A 21,883-nucleotide genomic window follows, 5' to 3' on the forward strand; every position below is an offset into this window, starting at 1 on the left:
GTGATTTTGCCTCCTCTGAAGTATTATCCAAATAACATAATCACTAGCCTAATGTTTTTATTACTAAGCTACTCAATGTAGTTTAGCTATTACTGTTTAAAATGTTGTTGATGCCATTAGTCTGAAGATTAATTGTTTCTCAGAGAAGATAATCCTTTATAGTTTGTAGAAATGTATCTCCTGTGTATATATCTGCAAGGTATGCTGCTTTTACACTTCCAACAGCTGCTTCTTTCTGTCTTGATAATATTGAAACAAGGATGAGTCATCTGAAAAAAGTCCTCTCCCAGTAACAAGGTTGCAGCTGCTTGTACTTTGGTCTTTTAATATGCTACTAACATCACTGCAAGATATCTTTGTTGTGTTGGCTCAGTAGAAATTCACAGGGAATGGGTGTCAGGAACCTTGAGAGTAGAAACAATCTGCTGATGTGGAAAGCATATTAACATAAACCGCACAAGTGAATGCATCCTGTGCTGGCTTGAACCAAGTCAACGTAGATAGGCAGGAGGCTGGAGGAACGCAGCAAGCCAGGCAGCATCAGGATGTAACAAAGTCGAAATTTCGGGTGTAACCCTTCTTCAGGACTGGGGGTGGAATTTGTAATTATCACAGTTTTAGAATAACTTCCTGTGTACCACTGAATGTCACAAACTGCTGTTGAAACACATATTGAGTCAATTATCTGGAGAATGATGGATATCCGGCAGTAATTTCTTTTGAGTTTCAGAAAATGTCATTGCTGACATCCTAACCCCGAAATTACAGCATTAGAATTATATTTCTGTACTCACTGTTTAAAACTCTCTCCCTCTCTCTGGGTGGATCTCTCAATGTGAGATTCAAGCCAAATTCAGCAACATTTCATTTTTTATAATGTATTCCTTTATGCGGTATGTGGTAGTGGAACTTGGCTCATGGCATTGTTCTCTGTATTAGGCGAGTGCCACTTCCTTCACAAAGTGTATTTCAAAGGCCAAATATATCTACCCTTCTCTCTAGCTCCTTCACTGTATCTATGCAATATGAGGAACTTTATCAGCTGCTGTCTCCCGTGTTGCACCATAATTCACTCCTGCCCATCTGACTGACTTCCACAAATAGTTTCAGTACCAACTCTAGCCAGAACTTCATCTTATCTTTTAAGAAATGCAAGCTAGCTTTGAGTGGTCCTAGCCTCATACAAATATGGTCCCTCTGCTGAGGATGCAGTGGTTCAACAGTGTGTTTTATGCGCACATGATTCATACAAGTTCATAGACAGCACACAGGTGGTGTACTGCCTGCAAAGGAAGGAATGTGCATGAGTGATTTGAATCGGTCTCACTGCTGGTTTGTGGTGTGTGGAGGGATTATGGCATGTGTAGCCACTGTACAATGGGATCATCATTAACATTTCTGTCTTTGACCACATATTTCAATGAAATTTTATCGAGATCCAAGAGCAAACAGGGGGCCAGGCAGCAACCAGTCATGATTCTGGACCTAACTGTCTATTCCTCTGTAATCAGAACTGTGGAATTCATTTTACAATCAATTGATGCAGTCATAGAGTTCTACAGCACGGAGACAGGCCCTTTGGCCCAAACTTGTCCATGCTAACCCTTGCACTTTGTCCACTTCTTATCCTTTCCTATCCATGTATTTGTCCAAATGCCTTTCAATGTACTTGCCTCAACCAAAGCTCATTCTGTATGTGTACCACTCTCTGTGTAAAAAAGCTGCCCCTCAGCTTCCCTTTTATTCTTTCCCCTCTGACCTTAAACTGATGGCCTCTAGTCCTCGATTCCCCAACCCTGGGAAAAAGACTGAGTGCATTCAACCTATCCACGCCTCTCATGATGTTATACACCTCGATAAAGCCCTTCCTCAGTTTCCTCCGCACTAAAGAAAAAAAGACCTAGCTTGTCCAACCTCTCCCTTTAACTCAGACAGCTGAGTCCTAGCAACATCCATGAAAAGTTCTTCTGCACTCTTTCCAGTTTAATAACGTCCTTCCTATAATAACGTGACCAAAACTGAACACAATACTCCAGGTGCGGCCTCAGAAACGTCCTGTATAACTGCAACGTAACTTCTCAACTTCTATACTCAGTGCTCTGACTAATGAAGGCCAGTGTGCCAAAAGCCTTCTTCCCTGCCCTGTCTAATTGTGACTTGTCTTTCAGAGAACTGTGAACCTGAACTCCAAGATCCTTTTGTTCCATTACACTCCTTAAGGCCCTACCATTCACCATGAAGCTCCTACCTTGATTTGACTTTCCAAAATGCAAGACCTCACATTTATCTATATTAAATTCTATTTGCCATTTCAAAGCCCACTTCCCCAGCTGATCAGGTCCTGCTGCAATTTCTGATAGCCTTTCTCACTGCCCATGTTACCGCCTATTTTAGTGTCATCAGCAAATGTACTTGTCATGCCTTGTACTTTCTCATCCAAATTATTGATATAGATAACAAACAGCAATGGGCCCAGCACCGACCCCTGAGGCACTCCATTAGTCACAGGCCTCCAGTCCAACAAGCATTCTTCCACTATTACCCTCTACTTCCTACCATCAAGCGAATTCTGTATCCAATTTGCCAGCTCCCCCTAGATTCCATGTGATCTAACATTCCAGAGCAGCCTACCATTTGAAACCTTATCAAAGTCCATATAGACCACATCTACTGCCTTGTCCTCAACAACTTTCCTGGTTATTTCATCAAACAACTCTAACAAGTTTGAGAGGCGTGATCTCCCACTCTCAAAGCCATGCTGGCTACTCATAATCAAACCCAGTCTTTCGAGGCTGGAAATGAATCCTTAGTTTCATGTTTTCTTTAAATAATGCTGCTTCCTGCACTTGCTACACTGAGGTGATATTCTATATTTGGCGAAATCTCACATTGCTTTGGGATTTGAGTTCTCAACCTCCTAATCAAGAGAAAAGATCACTGCCAGATAAATATCCTTCTTTGGTCAATTCCCATAGCTTCTTGCCTCAAACATTCACCCATTTCAACTGTCTTGCGTTACTCCAATCATCATCATCTACTTCCTGCATCTCATTTTATCCAAAAGATATGTTGACTAAGTTTAGTGTTAAACTTGTTCTTTTCACTTGATGTCATTGTCCCTTCTTGTTTTTGGCTCAAGAGTCAGATTAAAAGTTTAATAGTTTGTATCTTGTCTTTTCCATTCACTATTTAGGTATTTAAATTACATCCTCACCTCATGTTGTTTTTGATGTGCCGAGACAGAATCAATTGAGGACTGCATTCTGTTCTCAAAGCTCTTGGATACATTGGATTGCTCTATTTCACCATCTTTCCACAGCCTTATATCTTTTTGCAATGGTGCATACAAACAGTAATAGGCATAATAGCCTCTTGAGTCTTTCCACCTTCCTACTCAATCATCATTGATTGCACATTTCCACATTTTTTCTGCATTTCCCTTAGTATCCTTGCCTGAACAAGCAAGTATTGTACAGATTTGATGTGCACTTAAACACTGAGCATTATTCATCTTTTAAATGCACTTTAAGGGTCAAGGCAGTTCCGATAACATGTTAATCATCTTACCCTATTATTTTCAGTTCCCAGCTTTCGGAAGGCTTCCAATCATATTAAATTTATATCCAAACTCTCTATAACTCACCTTTCGAACCACTCCTAAATACCCTAGTATTCAAACTTCCCAGAGCATTATATGAATATAATTAGGAACAACCATGAGGAAGGACTCCCTGAGATTTTATTTAGCGTAGGAAAGATTGGCTACCACGAGCAAACATGAAATCAAGTATCCAACTTTTCTAGCAGTGTTTGAAATGGTTTCACGAGCCTGGGTCCTTGAGGAATTGACAAACCATTGGGATGGAATCTGCACTGTAAATTGCAAAAGGAAACAGAGAAGAGAATCTGATTCAGTTTCTAAAGAAGCTAAAAACTGAAACTGAGATTGGAAACTAAAACTACCGGGCAGACTGAAACTGCTAGCGGCTAGATGGAAAAGCTCAAGTCATCCAATCTTGATCTCGGTTGATGAGTCCAGTCTTGCAGTATAGGTGAGCTCAGGAAGGCAGACATCAGATCCAGAAACTGAAATATTTTACTCCAACTCTTTCTGTTACTTGTAGATAATATTGGTGGATATGTGCCATACAGACTGAATAGAGAAGGCTCTGCAGACATGTGCCATTTTGATGAAAACCATTTCTATGATTATTTATGTACTGCTGTTGGCTGGGGTCAAGACTAGCTCCTAGAAGGAGAGGAGTTGAAATACTTTGTAAGGAGGACTGATGTTGAAGGGCATTTTGATTGATCTTGATGACCCCTATACGATATGGATTGATGAACCAATCCATGAAATTGAATGTGTGGTTTATGGTTTAGAATGGATCACAATTTCTCTGATAATTCATGTTTTAGTTGTGATTTGGTTAGCTAAGATTGTACTTAGTATTTTCTGTGTTTGTGTCAGTTATTAAAAAAATGTTCTTCTGTTTTGAAATCATGGAATCTTGTGGCTTCATTCTTTTCACAGGTAACTGGAACTTTTAAAAGTGATTGATTGAGACTGAAAAATAATACCATTAATTCATTCTGATTAAAATGGTAGCAACTCTCAATCTGGGCTATTAAAGTTTCATAACACAGTCTTGGAAATGAAAGAACTAGAAACTCAGGAATACAATTCATTTTAATCCTTTGTCAACATTTCTCTTCAATTCTACACCATTTGAAAAATTTGCCCACCCTTTTTCTCTTTCCCACCCCCATCCGACACCAATCCTGCCCATTCCAATCACCCATGAATTGTTAGTTCCAGAATTTCCTGCATAGAGATTGGCAGCTTTTTACTTTTAAATGTAAACTTTCTTGCTTCATACATATTTGTAGCACTAATCGTCCACCATTTTACAGTTTGATTAGATTCGCTACAGTGTGGAAACAGGCCCTTTGACCCAACAAGTCCACACCAACCCTCCGAAGAGCAACCCACCCAGACCCATTCCCCTACATTTACCCCTGACTAATGCACCTAACACTACGGGCAATTTAGCATGGTCAATTCACCTAACCTGCACATCTTTGTGACTGTGGGAGGAAACCAGAGCACCCAGAGGAAACTCTCACAGACACGGGGAGATTGTGCAAACTCCACACAGACAGTCGCCTAAGGCGGGAATTGAACCCAGGTCCCTGGCACTGTGAGGCAGCAGTGCTAACCACTGAACCACCACGCTGCCCGTTGTTGTTAGTTCCAGAATTTCCTGCATAGAGATTGGCAGCTTTATACTTTTAAGGGCCCATTGCAAACACTGGATTTTGTGCTAAAAGCACAATCACATGATAATGTATAATTCCCATGCGTTGATCCCTTACTAATGCTCATGAAGTCATGTTCTGGGATCTTTTTGACTGTGCAAATTTTCTTGCTTCATACATATTTGTAGTGCTAATGGTTCACCATTTTACAGTTTGTTGAGAAGATTTTTTAAGCCCTCTGTTTATTCCTGCTCTCTATTCTTAAACAAAGACCTCTAGTGAAAAATGAGGTGCAAACTATAAAATGGAACCTAATCAAAATTGAACACACTGAAAAACAACAAGTTAGACAATGACTATGAAAAGCAATTGAAATTATTTTTTCCAAAGCTATAAAGCTCTAGGAATAATGCGAAATCATATCTAATTCCTGCCATTATATTCTTTATTCCGACTTTATTGGAGGCACTAACCAGGGATTGAAGGCATTCATGTGAACTTGGCTGATAATAGGTTTCAAAACAACTGTGTGTGGACACTGGGGAAATTTGACAGCATGAGTTAAGCCATTTATACTGTGCAATTAAACTTCCAAATAGCTCTCCGCCCTCTTTAAGAAGTGAAGCGTGAGTTTTAATCATTAATAATTTACACATTTCACACATCCATCACTGCTGAATAGAAATTAGTAAGTTATAAGCACCAATGAGTGTGACATCACATGAGTAAAGAATATTAATAAATTTAAATACAGCTTTGCAAATTATGACAGCAATTCACAAAAAAAAATCTGCATGAAGATGCTGCCGAATATAATGACTTTTCTTATTAGCTAAGTCCCAATCTAGAGTCTTCATTTTTATTGCCTGAATATTATTCTGAATATTTTAGGAGGAGACTACAATGACTTCTTATTGCTTTTCTGCCTGGGTGGGCATGAAAGCATCCTATGAATGTAATCAGGAACAACCATGAGGAGTAGGACCTTGTTCTTTTTAGCATAGAAAAGATTGACAACAGCAGTAATGAGCAAGGAAAAATGAATGCAAATATCCAACTTCTCCAGCTATGGCTATTGTTGGCTTCATGGGCCTTGGCAATTTAGGACTTAATCATTTATTCTGATAAACAACGGCAACAGATTCAGTCTGAACTGTTGAATTCACAGAGCACAATCTTGGACCGGAAAGAGGTGAAGATCAGAAAATTGCATGTTTTTTCTGTTCAGTGTTTTTGTTGTGTGAAAGCTTTGTAGCAGAGCAGGTAAGTGTTCCTCCTGCTGAACCAGAAGGTCCAGGTCCAAATTAAATTCCAGGCTTAATGGATGTGGAAGGTGCAGTCATAATATAGACAAAGAGGTTAAATTATTAAACTGCAAATCTGTGCAGTGCATCTATTATCAGTGGTAGGAGCAGGAGATTCTACTGACCCGCTATACTTAATATGGAATGGCAATACTCAAGCTATGGCTACTGATGACAGGTCAGTGACCTGTTCCAGGAGGAAATAACAATGGAAATAGATGTAAGCATGTACTTTATCAGTCTTGTGTATAAGGGATAGAGATAACCTCTAAGTCCAAGTATTTATTACAGATACAATCCTGGAAGCAGGAGAAGATCATAATAGGTTAGAATGGTGGCAGGCCAGAAACTGACTGCATTGTCTGCTTTGTCTAAATTAAGTTCTGGATGTAAAGTCCTAAGCATGACTTTCCTCAACTTGCATCACCAACTGAAGTGCTTACTGGGTCAAATAATGGTCAATTCTTGTCGCTTATATGGACAAAAGTAGCATCGATAGAATGTGGTGCTGGAAAAAGCACAGCAGGTCAGGCAGTATCCGAGGAGCAAGAGAGTCAATGTTTCAGGCTTAACCCTTCTTCAGGAGACTACAGTGAGGTTGAGTAAAGTGACCACACTTCTATGGTGCAAGACATAATACAACTAAAAGGCTTGAAAAGGAAAATAGTTGTGACGGGGTTGGGGGAGAGGGGTGCCTTTATAAGGTTTTAATCTATTTAAAACTTGGCAGTGTCATTGTTTACAATAACAAACTGCATAATCACTTAAGTCTTCATACTTGAATCCACCAATAGGAATTTCTACCCATTACAGTTGGGTGGCAATGACAATTTGGGAAAATTACTGCAGGAGCCATCCTCTTTGCAATTGTATCTTAATCAAATGGCATTGACTTTAAGAGAGTGTGCTTTAAGAGCATGGGTGGTTCAGTGATTAGCACTGCTGTCTCACAGCACTAGGGTCCCAGGTTCAAATCTATTCTTGGCAATTGTCTCTGTGGAGTTTGCATGTTCTCCCCATGTTGCTCCGGTTCCTTCCACAGTCCAAAGGTGAGCTGATTAGTTGGCTGGGCCTTGCTAAATTGCCCATAGGTCAGGCGGATTAGCCATGGAATATGTAGGGTTACAGGGTCGGGGGTTGGATCTGGATGGGATGCTCTTCAGAGGGTTATTGTGGACTCAATGAGCTGAATAGCCTGCTTCCACACTGTTGGAATTCTAAATTATTGTGTAAAGGCTCTACAGTAACGTTGGGATGATGTCAAGGAACTGCTTCTTACTGGGAAACACATGGTGATCTACAAAGAAACTTGAAATCTAGTCATGTGTAAGTGAGAAATCTGTGAAGTTGTTTGACTTGCATTATGTGAAAGAGTTTATGAATAGTCTTTCATTAAGGTAACAACAAGAGTACATCCCTGAATGCCATGTATTATATATCTAATCTGAATTCGTAATAAGCAGTGTCATAAAGAAGATAGTTCATGAACTTTTTTTCTCCTTGACCAGTCTGTCTTAAGCCCAAATTCATGGATATGGAAATAAAACCACATAACACAAGGGAAAGAACAAATAGCAGTCGCAGTGGACAATGTTTTCAAACATTCACTTTTGAAATAGTGTTTATGATTTTCTGAAGGTTTTACTTCTCTACTTTGAGAGCTTTCTTTCAGAGTATTGCTAGTGAATATGAAGATGCTTTTTTATTTTGTCACCATCACAATTTGTAGCATGTCTGCTCTAAAAATTGTATTTTTTAGCTTGGAACAAAAGTAATTCAGCTTGTTGATAAGTGTAAAATGTAACATTGGCCTCTCTTAATCATTGTGGACTTATGATAAATCTGTATGTTTGCCTCTGTCAGACTAATAGTGCATTTCAGGTCGATTTCCCCCAACTTCATTACCTGGTGACTGCTTTATATTTTCAGAAGCGTCTCACATCAATGAGAAATACAACTGCAGTGCTCCTAGCACAGCAAGAATACTAATCATTACAGACTTCACTATGTCTGTGAAGGGAAAGTGTTCCAAAATAATGTTCAAAAGCACTACCCTAATGTTTCTTAATCAAGGCAGCATGGCAAATGCCATTTGCTTCTCAGGTGGCCACTTACCCACTTAACTAAGTAGACAGCATGCATAATTAATACAACAAACTAACTTGCTGTGTGCCGAAGGGGCACATTTGTTACTGGCTTCTAACTGTGGCAATCTATAGAAGCTGTTTACCTTATTCCTCTTGTTTCTCTGCCAGAGGCAGGTCCAACACACAGTGCCACAATTGCCAAAACAGGTTGGGTGAGGTGGCAGGTCGCAAATCCATCCCAGTTGGCACATGGATCGTGTGTTGTTGGCACCAATTTGATCCACACTGGCCACTAATCAACCTGTCCCGAGAAGGAACCCTAGTTGCTGTGGAAATATTAGCCTTGCCTTGTAGCTAGAGTCTGGATAGTAACGGTAACAATTGTAATTTCTTCCTAGCACACGGCACGTGCTGATCACTCTTGCTGCCTGCTGTCGGAACTTACAAGTTGATAGGTATCCAGTTTGGCAATATTATAAACACACCTTCCTTAATGACTGAGGCTGGGGTATTGCCATAAGACTGCCTCACAGTTAAATTACTGATGTGTTTTCACATTCTTAACAAGTTTACTGTCCTAGTTAATTTGGAGTAAAATTTAAATAGAAGCAAGTTCATGTTGGGACTTGTACGAACTCGACATAATACCATCTATCCTTGTCTGATTTTAAAGGCCAGACAGTTAGCTTCTAACTGACAGCTCAAGAAAAGTTCAAGTCGGCTTCTCTTGATGGTTGGTGAACATAAACATCTCAGTGTTGGATTTCAAAAAGAGCAGACTTGTTCTCCCTGATGATCCTAGTCTTTAATTATCCCTCAATTAACATGAAAAAACAGATAATTTGGCTGTGATCAGATTCCTGTTTATTGGATCCCGTTTTACACCCCCTTACACTACAGTCAACTGCAATTCCATTAATAGAGTCATAGAGATGTACAGCACCGAAACAGACCCTTCGGTCCAACTTGTCAATGCCCATATCCCTCCAAACCCTTCCTATTCATATACCCATTAAATGCTGTAATTGTATCAGCCTCCACCACTTCTTCTGGCAGCTCATTTCATACACTCACCACCCTCTACATGAAAAAGTTGCCCCTTAGGTCCCTTTTAAATTTTTCCCTCTCACCCTAAAACTATACCCTCTAGTTCTGGACTGCCCCACCCTAGGGGGTAAATAGACCTTGTCTATTTATCCTATCCATGCCCCTCATGATTTTATAAACCTGTATAAGGTCACTCCTCAGCCTCTGACGCTCCAAGGAAAACAGCCCCAGCCTATCCAGCCTCTCCCTATAGCTCAAATCCTCCAATCCTGGCAATATCCTTTTGAATCTTTTCACGCCCTTTCAAGTTTCACAACACCCTTCCAACAGGAGGGACACCTGAATTGCTCACAATATTCCAAAAGTGACCTAACCAATGTCCTGTCCACAACATGACCTCCCAACTGCTATACTCAATGCTCTGACCAATAAAGGAAAGTATACCAAACCCCTTCTTCATTATCCTATCAACCTGTGACTCTACTTTCAAGGAACTATGAACCTGCACTCCAAAGTCTCTTTGTTCAGGAACACTCCCCAGGACCCATAACATTAAGTGTATAATTCCTGCCCTGATTTGCCTTTCCAAAATGCAGCACCTCACATTTATGTAAATTAAACTCCGTCTGCCACTCCTCAGCCGATTGGCCCATCTGATTGGATCCTGTTGTACTCTGAAGTAACCTTCCTTGCTATCCCCTACAGTTCAATTTTGGTGTCATCTGCAAACCTACTAACTAGACCTCCTATACTCACATTTGGATAAATGACTAAAAGGATCCTTGTGACCTCCAGTCTGAAAAGCAACCCTCTCCCACCATCCTCAGTCATCTACATTCGAGCCAGTTCTGTATCCGAATGGTTAGTTCTCCCATGAAATAGTGTTCATTGCCTGCAAAGTGCATTTGGATTTACTAAAGTTGGAAAGAATGCCACATCAATGCAAGTTATTTGTTGCTGTTTTGCTGAATTTAAACTTTGTTAATTAAAACATAGATGTTTATCTATCACTCCACAGCTGTTGATACCTTTTCACCATATTGGCTCCAAAGTGCCCTCCAGAGTAAATTGCAATGTGCCCACTGCAGCAGAATATATTTTAAATCACAGTTAAGATGAGAGTATCTTTTTTCTCGACCTTGCATTTCATGTTTCATCTGCACCAAGTTTAACAATGATGGTGTTTGTCTTGAAAATTGCCTGAATGTTCCTGAATTGTGGGTAGAAAAGCTTTTTTGTTTACATTCTGAGGTGGTCTACAAATCAAAGAGCTAAGAGAAGAAATGGATTACCTCCATGCAGCATGGATCTATACAAGTGTGAACAAATGAGTTTCATTAAGGATGGTCTGTTTCCTTTCTCCTCTGAACAAGGAGCCAAGTTAAAAATAAATGAGCATTAAGGGGACACTTACAGCATTAGTAACTCAGCTAGTTTCTTCTTCAGAGAAAAGGAGAAGTCAGATCTCAGCTTTGTCCCTTTCTACAGTCTTCAAAATGAATTGAAGTCTAGGAGTCTTCAAGTGCGTGGCCTACGCTTTTGGGAAAGAATACATCTGAAAATGGTCATGGTTAAGGACGTACTTTATTACGAGGTCACACATTTTATGGTAACTCAATAAGCTCAATTCCATTTTAATTTCATACTGTTCCAGAATTTTTCTAATCTAGTGTTTGATATGAATTTTGACAGTTTCATCTACTTTTCAATGAAAACGTCAAACCTATAGCTAGGCTTGTTGCATAATCTGTCAGAGCTCTGACTGTGAATGAAGAAAAATCAGCTTGTTTCTTTTATTGCTATTAACTAGTAAAATGAACCGTGGGCAGTATGTTACTTTCTGTAATCAACTATGGATGATCCAGAGAATGTTGATGAAATAAATAAGTCTTTCTCATCATGTGTAATTGATTCATTGCCTTCTTTTAAGATGCACCTTCTGTTGCCGGGGCTCATCAAGAAAAGGAAGCATGTTCACTCAATTAAATTATGCACTTGGACCATGTTCAGGGAAGATAATCAAGATTGTAAGACTTGATGTGGTTGCTATGCAATTGAAAAACAAATATAGTAGACATACAAAGGGAATGATATTGGGATGCGGATCACCTAGACAATACTGAAAATTTCACAAGTCTGACAGCTGTTGAGAGGATGGATGCAGTAATATCTGGTTGGCATTCCTATGGAACATAAGCTCATCATTTATCTTCAGTGCAGCTAATGGATCTGCAATGCGTTTACAATAGTTCCTGTTTTAAATAACTATTTCCTTCATTATAGGTCCCCTATGATGACTTGCGCTATCTGTTTGGTGAGATTATGTATGGAGGACACATCACAGATGATTGGGACAGACGGCTATGCAGAACCTACTTGGAGGAATTTATTAAGCCAGAGATGATGGAAGGAGAAGTGCTATTGGCAGCAGGATTTCCTCTCCCTCCTAACCTGGACTACAATGGCTATCATCAGGTAACTGATTATTTCCCATGTACTTACAAACCCACTCACCTTCAATAATCCATTCATTATGATAAATATTTGAATTCCACTTCTGTCTTATTACCTAAAACTTTGACTTAAATTGTTTCTTGTTAACATAAAATTATTTGTCATGCTTGTTGAACTCCCCTTTCAAGAGTCGAGGTTGTGGTATCGTAACATTTCCTAGCTTAATTTGATAGTTTCAGATTAATTGACCAATTCTGACTGGAAAGCACTCTTTATTTATGGACTCTTCTGTGGCCATTTTGATATTTTAATTGTGGGATTAATTAATCCTACCTTCACTTTCACCTGGAGCTTTTTAAACACTGTCTAAATAATGTACCCTGAATTTTGACTCTTAAAGCATTGTGACGTAAGAAATAGAGAGAGGCCATTCAGCCCCTCAAACCTGCCCCGTCATTAAACACCATCACGGCTGACATGTTCAAGGCCTCAATTCATCTTTCATGTCTGCTCATTATAGCCCTCAATTCCCTGATGTCTACTGCCTCTCTAAATACTGCCAGTGATCTCACCTCCACAGTTCTCTGGGGCAGAGAATTCAAGTCCAATTTAAAAGCAATCTAGCAGCAACACTTGGGCTTATTATGGACCAATTAATGGACAATAGCAGTGGAGCATGCCAAACTGCATAGTTTGCTCTGTTGGATATCACTCAAACAGTATGTATCACATGAACACAGGCCATACAATCTTTTTGTATCCTTAGGATGCAGATTCATATCAAATAAAGATAGAATGAGCTGAGCTGCTCTTATTCCTGATTACGAAAAGTGTTTTGTAATGTAAGAATTAAAGCATTCTTATAAATTTGGTGACACAACTGAAAACAGGTTGAAAGGTTGTGAAGAGCTGTCAATCTGAAAATCTTGCTTCAATGGATAGGTGGAGTATCCCATCAAGATATATATAGTTAGACTGCAAAGGTTAGACCAAGGTGAAAACCATTCCAGTTCAGCATTTAAACCACAAGCATGCTCCTCTCTATGTCTGATGTGAGAAACCTACTCCTTTAAAAAAAGTATTGCATTTATACAGTCAAAGTATAGCCCTTTAATTCAGATGTGTATTTTTGGTTTACCCGTTTCTTTTCGTTGACAGTACATTGATGATTTGCTTCCACCTGAATCTCCCTACCTGTATGGTCTCCACCCAAATGCAGAGATTGGGTTCCTGACACTAACCTCAGAGAAGCTCTTCCGTACTGTGCTGGAAATGCAGCCCAGGGACAGCAGCGGAAGAGAAGGGGGAGCGACCACACGAGAGGAAAAGGTAATGAAGAAGTTTAAGGAGTAAAATTGTACTTCCCAGAGATCTCTGCTGATTGATTAATTTACCAGCTAGTCATTGTCATGTCAGATATAAATTGAAGTTAACACTTGTTAATTTATCATTTGATTAAAGGCTGTGTCTAACTGTAATAAAGATTGGAGAAACTCATCAGGTCTGATGGCATCTGTGGACAGAAGCTGGAGTTCATGTTCCAGTTCAGAAGAAGGATCACAGACTCAAAACGTTAACTCTGCTTTCTCTCCACAGATGCTGCCAGACCTGCTGAGTCTCTCCAGCAATTTGTGTTTTTGTTTTGGATCCTCAGCATCCGCAGTTCTTTTGTTCTATTTTCGTGGAGTTTGTGCGGCCTCGTTTGTGAAGGAACCAGCTTTCTAGTGCCTGTGTAGTCAGAATGATTTGTCATTTCTTAGCCACTCTCATCCTGATGGGTTGTTGCAAGGAAGAACAATGGAAATTTGGAGACCTTTCCCTCCTAGACCTGTATACTGATGACAATGAGATCCATCTTTCCACCGCCCATCTCAAAACCTCCAGCTTGCCCCACTGCTGTCAGACTGGAGTCAAACTTTTGACAAACTTTAACATCTGCTTTGAGAGGACTTCAACTAATTGCACTACAAGAAGCATGTGTTTGTGCTAGAGAAGATGCAGAAATGATTCACTGAAACGTTGCCTGGGCTGGAGCGATTGAGCTAGGGAGAGAGACGAGACAAGCTTTGTTTTCAAGCTTGTTTTCATTAGAGCAGAGAAGGTTGAAGGGGGACCTGATTGAGGGGTACAAAGTTATGGTGAATGGACAAGGTGGACAGGGAAAACATTCCCTTGTTAAAGGGGTCAGTAACCAGCTGGTTTAGAGAAAATTTGAGGAGGAAAATTCACCCAGAAGATAGTGGGTATCCAGAACTCACCGCTGAAAAGGGTGGGAGGAACAGGAGTCCTCCTGATGTTTAGGAATGCATTTGGGTGAGTAGTTAACATCCCAGGACATCCCAGATGTTGTCCTACTTCAAGGACTGTAATTTCCCCTCCCCTGTGATCAATAATGCCCTTAATCACATCTCCTCTATTTCCAACACCTCCGCCCTTGAATCCCTACCCCCTCTCCCACCTTAACAAGATTAGAATCCCCCTGTTCCTCACATTCCACACCACTAACATCCAAATGCAGTGTATCATCCTCCACAATTTTAACCGACTGTCAGACCCCACTACCAAAAATGTATTCCCCTCCCCCATTCCATCTGCATTCTGTAGGGACTGTTCCCTCTGCGACTCCATCGTTAGGTCCACACTTCCTCCCAACCCCCTCTCCACATCTAGCACCTTCCCCTGCCATCATAAGAGGTGCAAAAACCTGTTCCCATATCCCACCCCACCTCTCACCTCTGTCCAAGGCCTCAAAGGATCATTCCAAATCCAGCAGAGATTTACTTGTATATTCTCGAACCTCATTTATTATATCCGGTGCTCTCGATACGGTCTCCTCTATATCAGAGAGCCTGAGCGCAAACTCTCAGAATGGTTCAGGGAACATCTCTGCTTCGTACGCACCAACCAGCACCACCTTCCTATGGCCATCTATTTCAACTCCCCCTCCCACTCCCCTGAGGGCATATCCATTCTGGGCCTCCTCCACTGCCCAAACAAGGCCATCTACAAACTGGAGGATGAATACCTCATCTTCTGCCTCAGGAGCCTACAACCAAATGGCCTCAACGTTGAATTCACCAGTTTCCAAATGTCCACTCCCCACACCCCATCTTCTGCCCTGTTGACCTGACCTACCTGTCCAAGTTCCTTCCCAACTATCCGCTCCATATTTCCCATTGATCTATCACTATCACCTCCTACCTACCTTCCTGCTAGCTCCCCCATTTATCTCTCAGCCCCATTTCCCTCCCCAGTCCTGAAGAAGGGTTATGCCCGAAACATTGACTCACTTGCTCCTCTGATGCTGCCTGACTTGCTGTGCTTTTCCATCCGCACACTTTAGTGACTCTGACTCTCCAGCATCAGCAGTCCTCACTATCTCCACGTTGAAACACCATAGCATACAAGATTATAGGCCAAGTGCTGGGAAATGTTATTAGACTGTATCAATGTTTGATGACAGCATGGGCTGAAAGGTTTTTTTCTCCATACTAGAAAAACTCCAGGACACTCTATGACTGTCTGTGAGAAGCTTTCAAACCTGTTTTCCACACAGAACTGAGGTAGAAATCATAGATCTCGATGATGCTTCTGGCAAAGGACCTGGTTCCTTCCCCACCCCCCAGCCCTATCACAGCTGACCCTGCCAGATTAGGAATAGCAAGAGTCAGAAAAGGCTGTAGGAATTGTTAAAGAGTCATACAGCATGGAAACAGACCCTTTGGAACAACCAGTCCATGCCAACCATAATCCCAAAGTAAACTAGTCCAACCTGACCACTCCTGGCCTATATCCCTCTGAGCCTTTCCTATTCATGTACTTGTCCAAATGTCTTTTAAATGTTTTAATGGTATCACATCAACCACTTTCTCTGCAAGTTCATTCCACATGAGAACCAGCCCCTCTGCAAAATATTTGCCCCTCATGCCTTTTAAAAATCTTTTTCTTCATACCTTAAAAATGTGTGCCTTAATCTTGAAATCCCCCATCAGGCCCCCTAATTGTTGTTATAACATTGGAGAGAGCACATTAAACAAGAAATCACTGGAGCTTTTGACAAAAACAATGTGATAGCTGTGGGGAACTTTAATCTTAATAAAGACTGAATCAATCAAACTGACAAAGATTACAGTATTTGGACTGTGTATTTGTTTGTAGAATGTGTTTGTGGCAGTTTCCTGGATCTAGCTAGGGAAAAGGTCATTTTGCATTTAATATTGTCCATTGAGGTTCAGTTAATCATTAATATCATAGTTTAATAAACTAATATAATGGAAAATCTGAAATAAAATCAGAAAATGTTGGAAATGTGCAGGTCAGGCAGCATCTGCGGAGATAGGAGAGTTAACATTTCAGGTCAATAAGCCTTCATTAGAATTGGGTAATGTTAGAAATGTAATAGCTTTTATCCAGGAGACTGGGGATAAAGAGGAAAAGTCATAATAGGAGAAGGTCTGTGATAGGGCAGAAGATAGTAGGCATTAAATGACAAAGGCTTTAGTGGTACTGGGACAAAGGGAGTAAGAAAGGGACAAGGAATGTTCAGTCTGCAAGCACGATCTTGAGTTTCTGTTCATTTTAATTCTGTGCCATGACTTCATACTGACCTTTCTGTCCTTGGTCTGCTACACTTCACGACTCTAGTGAAACTTAACACAGGCCTGAGGAACAACACCTACCTTTCAATTAAATGTGTAACATACTTCCACACTCAATATTGTGTTTGTCATTTTCAGTCTGTAACCTTTGCCTCCTTTACTTTGCATGCTTTGATCTTCCTCTTGCTTTTTTTAACCTCAGACTGCACCTGTTTGTTATTATGCAGCTCACACACTCAGGACAGGTCTTCTGTCCCTTCACTCTCCCATTGCCACTCTCTTTGCCCTATGCAAGCAACATTTTTGTTGTTTAATCTCTCCCATCTTTTGCCCTGTCACAGGTCTTCCCTTTTCTTCTATTTCCACCCTCCTGCCTTTCACTGGCTTGAAACCTCCTACATTTCCTAACTTTTTCCAGTTGGGATAGAATATCGTTCTTATTTCTCTATCCAGAGTTGCAACCCAACCTGTTGAATATTTTGAGTTTTTCTGCATTTATCCCTCTAAGTTGAGAATATTGATACTAGTGTAACTAGATCCCTATTGTTTCCCCTAAGATTCAGTCAGTCGCTTGCTCTATGAATGGAAGATTGGATATGTTCCTAAATGTTTTATCTGTAAATGTTTTTGGGATGTTCCATTTTCATGAATGACTAAAAATCTAAGTGAAAGAACAAACTTAATCAAAATTGAAAATATGAGATTTTTAGATAAAATATGACTTGGTTCTACCTGTTGGTTGATGCAACAAATGTTACTGAAATGGTAATTGGATATATAGGTTTACAGTGAGTATATGTTATCATAAATGGAGTATGGATAGGAAATGGTTATATAGAACAATGATTGGCAATCAATGTATGGATTTTGTTCCACTGATTCTGCATTATTAGTCATGTACGGAGTGGTAAATAATGTTCATTTGTCTTTAGACAAGAGCAAAAAGTGTGTGTTTGGTACATGGTCGGGATTTACTATGTCAGCAACGTCTCTCATGATATCTAAGCAGATTCAGAGCTTTCCGATACCACAGAACAGAGAATAATGGAGTATGATTCCATATTTGCTCAGCCATTATGAAAAGAGAATTTTTCATATATCATCAGCACAAGTGCCACATCATCAGCACAAGGTAATGCTTATTAAAGGTCAAGGGCTTAATCAGAGTACAAGTTGGAGAGAGACCTAGGTGTAGAATGACCTCTTGGCAGTGAGTTGTGCAAGGACTTAGCTGAGGTGCAGAAGCAGGGAGCAAATCGGATGCAGAAGTGAATGAGCAGCTGGGAACTGATGTGCCATCTCAATTATATCTGCTCATCGAGTGTACTTGGAAGATCTCCTAATGGCTTTATATATTTTCCTTTTAATATATTCCGCTATGAAAACTCTTCAATCCACTTGAGGCCTATGGCTTAGATTTGAAGTTGTATTGCATTTCCAATGTGTGAAGGACAAAATGTTTTATGGGCAGTAGTGGCTAGGGGGTTAATTTGAGACTTGATTTTCATATGTCCTGACCTTCATCATTATTATTCTTTCAGGTTACAATCCCTTGAAGAAATAATGAGCCAAACTAATCATTAATCATTCCTTTGGGTGAAATTGTTACAGTTAATAAACTCCAGTCCTCAGCAAATTCAACTCATAAGTCTCTTTTTTTAAGTTCCTGATTCTCTTTGTTTCTAGATGTGATTATCCACAGGGCAGTGCAAACATCGTGTATAAATAGTTTTCATGCCCAATGACAAATGTCAATTCCCTGGGGAACATTACACAAGCCTTGATACGTTTGATGAATAGCATAAGGCAAATTTTGGGGAAAGTGCCATCTCTTTCAACCGTAGTATCATCAATCCACAGTGATCTGTTTGCTGAATTCAGTGATTATACTGCTTTAGCAAGTATATATATCTCTGACCACTGCACAGTTCTTCTATTGAATGTTAATGACCTAAGTATTTAGAAATTCAGCTCATTATAGAATGAATCTGATTGGGCACACATTTTTGGTGCCTATTACACCAATGTTTTGTTGAAATTTTATATTTGAATTCCTGTAAAGAGAACCGGCAGATGCCAATTGCCTGCTGGTATGAAAGCAAGGTAATGAATCCTTAAAATAAAGTCCCAGAGATCGGTGTAAAACAAAGAAAATTGAAAGGCTTTTTCTTCAGTTTCTTTAATCTTCTCTGTTCCCAAAGCTTCTTTCTGTTGCTTTTTGCTTGAAAATATCTTCAATATGATAATCAAAAACAGGAAGCTTTTTATTCAGCACCGGGTTTGCTTTAAGATGGATAGAGAGGAGAGAATGCCATGTCTGATTTACAAGACCTATAGGCAATGACAGTATCATATTTCATTAAGGGTTCCACTGACCTCAGATGGTAACACTTCTTGCAGGACTAGTGACACCAAATTGCCTGGAATTGGAGCTCCCAATTCCAGTATGCACTAGCTTTCAAATGAGTGAAAACAGGCTCAGGAGAAGGGGAGAGAAGACCAGGAGAGTTAAGATATTGTACTCCCAGGATAGGCATTTATCAACATATTTGGAACAGCCTTATGCAAGAGGCTGGATTTTGAAGGGAAGCTACTAGGGAGTGGGGTGGCAGAGAAGTGCTGAAATTCAGTGCCCCTCCCATTGTTGGCAGTCATTGGACAACACAAGATGTGTCCGCTGTGGCACATGTGCTTGCCAACCTCATGTAAATGAAGTGTTCTCCTATTGATCCTGCAGTCACCAGTAAGGGCAGTGCTGAAGGACATCAGCAGGCGTGCTCTCAGTGTAATTGGTAAAATTGCAGCCTGCAGAGGTTACATTCCTTGGAGGGGTGAATGTCTGTCTGTCTGACGGTCTGTCTGTGTTTGTGTGCACCTGCAGGCATAGGAACTCACAGATCATGAACAGTACAGGCTTGTTTCTCATATATAACTGATTCAATCAGCTGTACCTTTGCTTCTCACAAAGTCCCTCGAGATCGAGGATGATGAGATTGAAGTCTGGTCCAGTGCGCTCTCTGATGCTTAACAAGTCCAATGTGTGATCTGTGAATTCTGTCACATATGGATAAGGTAGTGCTTGAAGAGCTTGGTGGATGGATTGTTTGGCGGTGGTCTTTCTCCAAGAATTCAATTACAACACAAAGCTGGCTGGGAGGGTCAACTGTAAGGAGGATGCAGAGATACTTCTGTGTGATTTGAGTGAGTCAATAGTCACATTCATGCCAGATAGAGTATAACGTGGATAAATGTGAAGGTACCTCACTTCGGCTGCAAAAACTGGAAGGCAGGTTATTATCTGAACAATAGATTGGGAAAGGAGGAGGTGAAACAAGACCAAGGTGTCTTTGCACACCAGTCACTGAAGGTAAGCATGCAGGTGCAGCAGGTGGTAAAGAATACGAATGGTATGTTGACTTTCAGGGCAAGAGTATTTGAGTACAGTAGCCGGGATATCTTGCTGCAGTTGTACAGGGTCTTGGTGAGACCACACCTGGAATATTGTTTGGTGGTCTGCTTTCCTTAACTGAGAAAAGATGTTCTGGCTTCACAGGGAGTGCAACAAAAGTTTTCCTGACTGATTCTTGGAATGGCAGGGTAGATGTATGAAGAGAGACTGGATCAGTCAGGATTATTTTTAGTGCAGTTTAGAAGAGTGAGGGGATAAATCTCAAAGAAGCTTGTTAAATTCTCAAAGATTACACCGGGTAAAGGCCAGAAGAATGTTTCAGATGACTGAGGAGCCCAAAACCAAGGACATGTGGTGGATATTTTGGATTGAGATGGGGAGAAATTAATTCACCCAGCCATTGGTGAGCCTGTGGAATTATCTGCCACAAAAAGCTGTTAAAGCCAAAACATTGAATGTTTTCAATAAGGAAATAGATATAGTTCTTAGGGCTAAATATTATGGGGAGAAAGCAGGAACAGTGTATTGAATTGGATAATGAGCCATGATCATTTTGAACGGTAGAGCAGGCTCAAAGGGGTGAATGGCCTACTCCTCCTTTCTTTTAAAAACCTATTTTTCTCATCAACCTTTTTAGAGCTGTTACTACACACCTCTGGAGCAGATGGGACTTGAACCCAGGTCTCCCACTATGCCAAAAAAGGGCCCCTAACAGCTCCTGCTCCTACTTTCTATGCTTCTAACTTCACCCCTGCTCTTTTTCAATGTGGTTTCTCAATATGTTTGGTGCCATCCTGAATGAGCTACCTTCATTTTGGGTTAGTCACAAGCCAGGATCTCCTATGAGCTGGTGAGGATATGTAACCTCCTCAGAGGTGCTTTGAGGACATCCCTGAAGCAGTTCCAGTGGCCTCCTGGGAATGTCTTGCACCAACTGACTTCCGAGGTTGAGTTGGGGAGTCAGGTGTCAGGCAAACCAATGTTGTGTCCAGTCCAGCAAAGCTGATTTTTTGAGTGATTAGTGATTGACTGCTGGACAAGTGGCTTGGGAGAAAAAGCTACTGTAAGACCATTTTCCACTTCTGGATTTGAAAGATTCTGCGAAAGCACCAATGTGGTACTTGTCCACTACTTTGCAGTGCTGTTGTAGTTTGCTCAAAACTCTGAAGCATATAGGAGCATAGGAATCCCTGCTGTCCAATATGTATAACTATTCACATACCTGACACCTCAGAACATACACCTTTCTTATCAGGCAGATCAAGGAAGTTTTCAGTCAGCTGCATATTCCAAACACAAAATATCCTCACTGACTACTTGACTGACCTGTAAGCTTTAACAATTCAACTTTGGCATCATTTGGTTAAAAAAACCAACAAAATAAAATGAAATGCCCAAAAAAAGACCCATAAATCCATTGGTAGAATTCAAATATTGCTGGGGGTCCCACAATAAAATGGAGAACTTCTAACCTCCTCATTATCTACACCATTACCCACCCCCCACCCCCCACCATGCTCCTTCCAACTCGGATCTTATACCCAGCCTCCCATGATCTCACCTTGCACTTTCAGTCACAAACCCCTTTGCCTTTGGCCTCCAAGAATCCTGAAGTCTTGCCTCCTATCTCACTCTATTTCCACACTACCTGATCTCCTCCCATCCCTGCTAGTTGATTACAATCACCTTCTATGCTGACCTGCAGTCATTTCCCATTAGACCACA

The 21,883-nt window shown here is 40.6% G+C and overlaps 1 protein-coding gene across 2 annotated transcripts in view; it reads left to right on the top strand.

The window, feature by feature from the left end:
* Positions 1 to 21,883, top strand: part of dnah9 (dynein, axonemal, heavy chain 9) — a 507,475-nt gene that overhangs the window by 442,872 nt on the left and 42,720 nt on the right. For both annotated transcript variants that reach the window (XM_072558306.1, XM_072558307.1), the window contains exons 65-66: positions 11,981 to 12,172; positions 13,310 to 13,480. In XM_072558306.1, coding sequence (XP_072414407.1) covers positions 11,981 to 12,172; positions 13,310 to 13,480 — 363 coding nt within the window. The remainder of the gene's footprint in view (positions 1 to 11,980; positions 12,173 to 13,309; positions 13,481 to 21,883) is intronic.

This window comes from Chiloscyllium punctatum, chromosome 39 (assembly GCF_047496795.1).
Source record: "Chiloscyllium punctatum isolate Juve2018m chromosome 39, sChiPun1.3, whole genome shotgun sequence".
Lineage (NCBI taxonomy): Eukaryota > Metazoa > Chordata > Chondrichthyes > Orectolobiformes > Hemiscylliidae > Chiloscyllium > Chiloscyllium punctatum.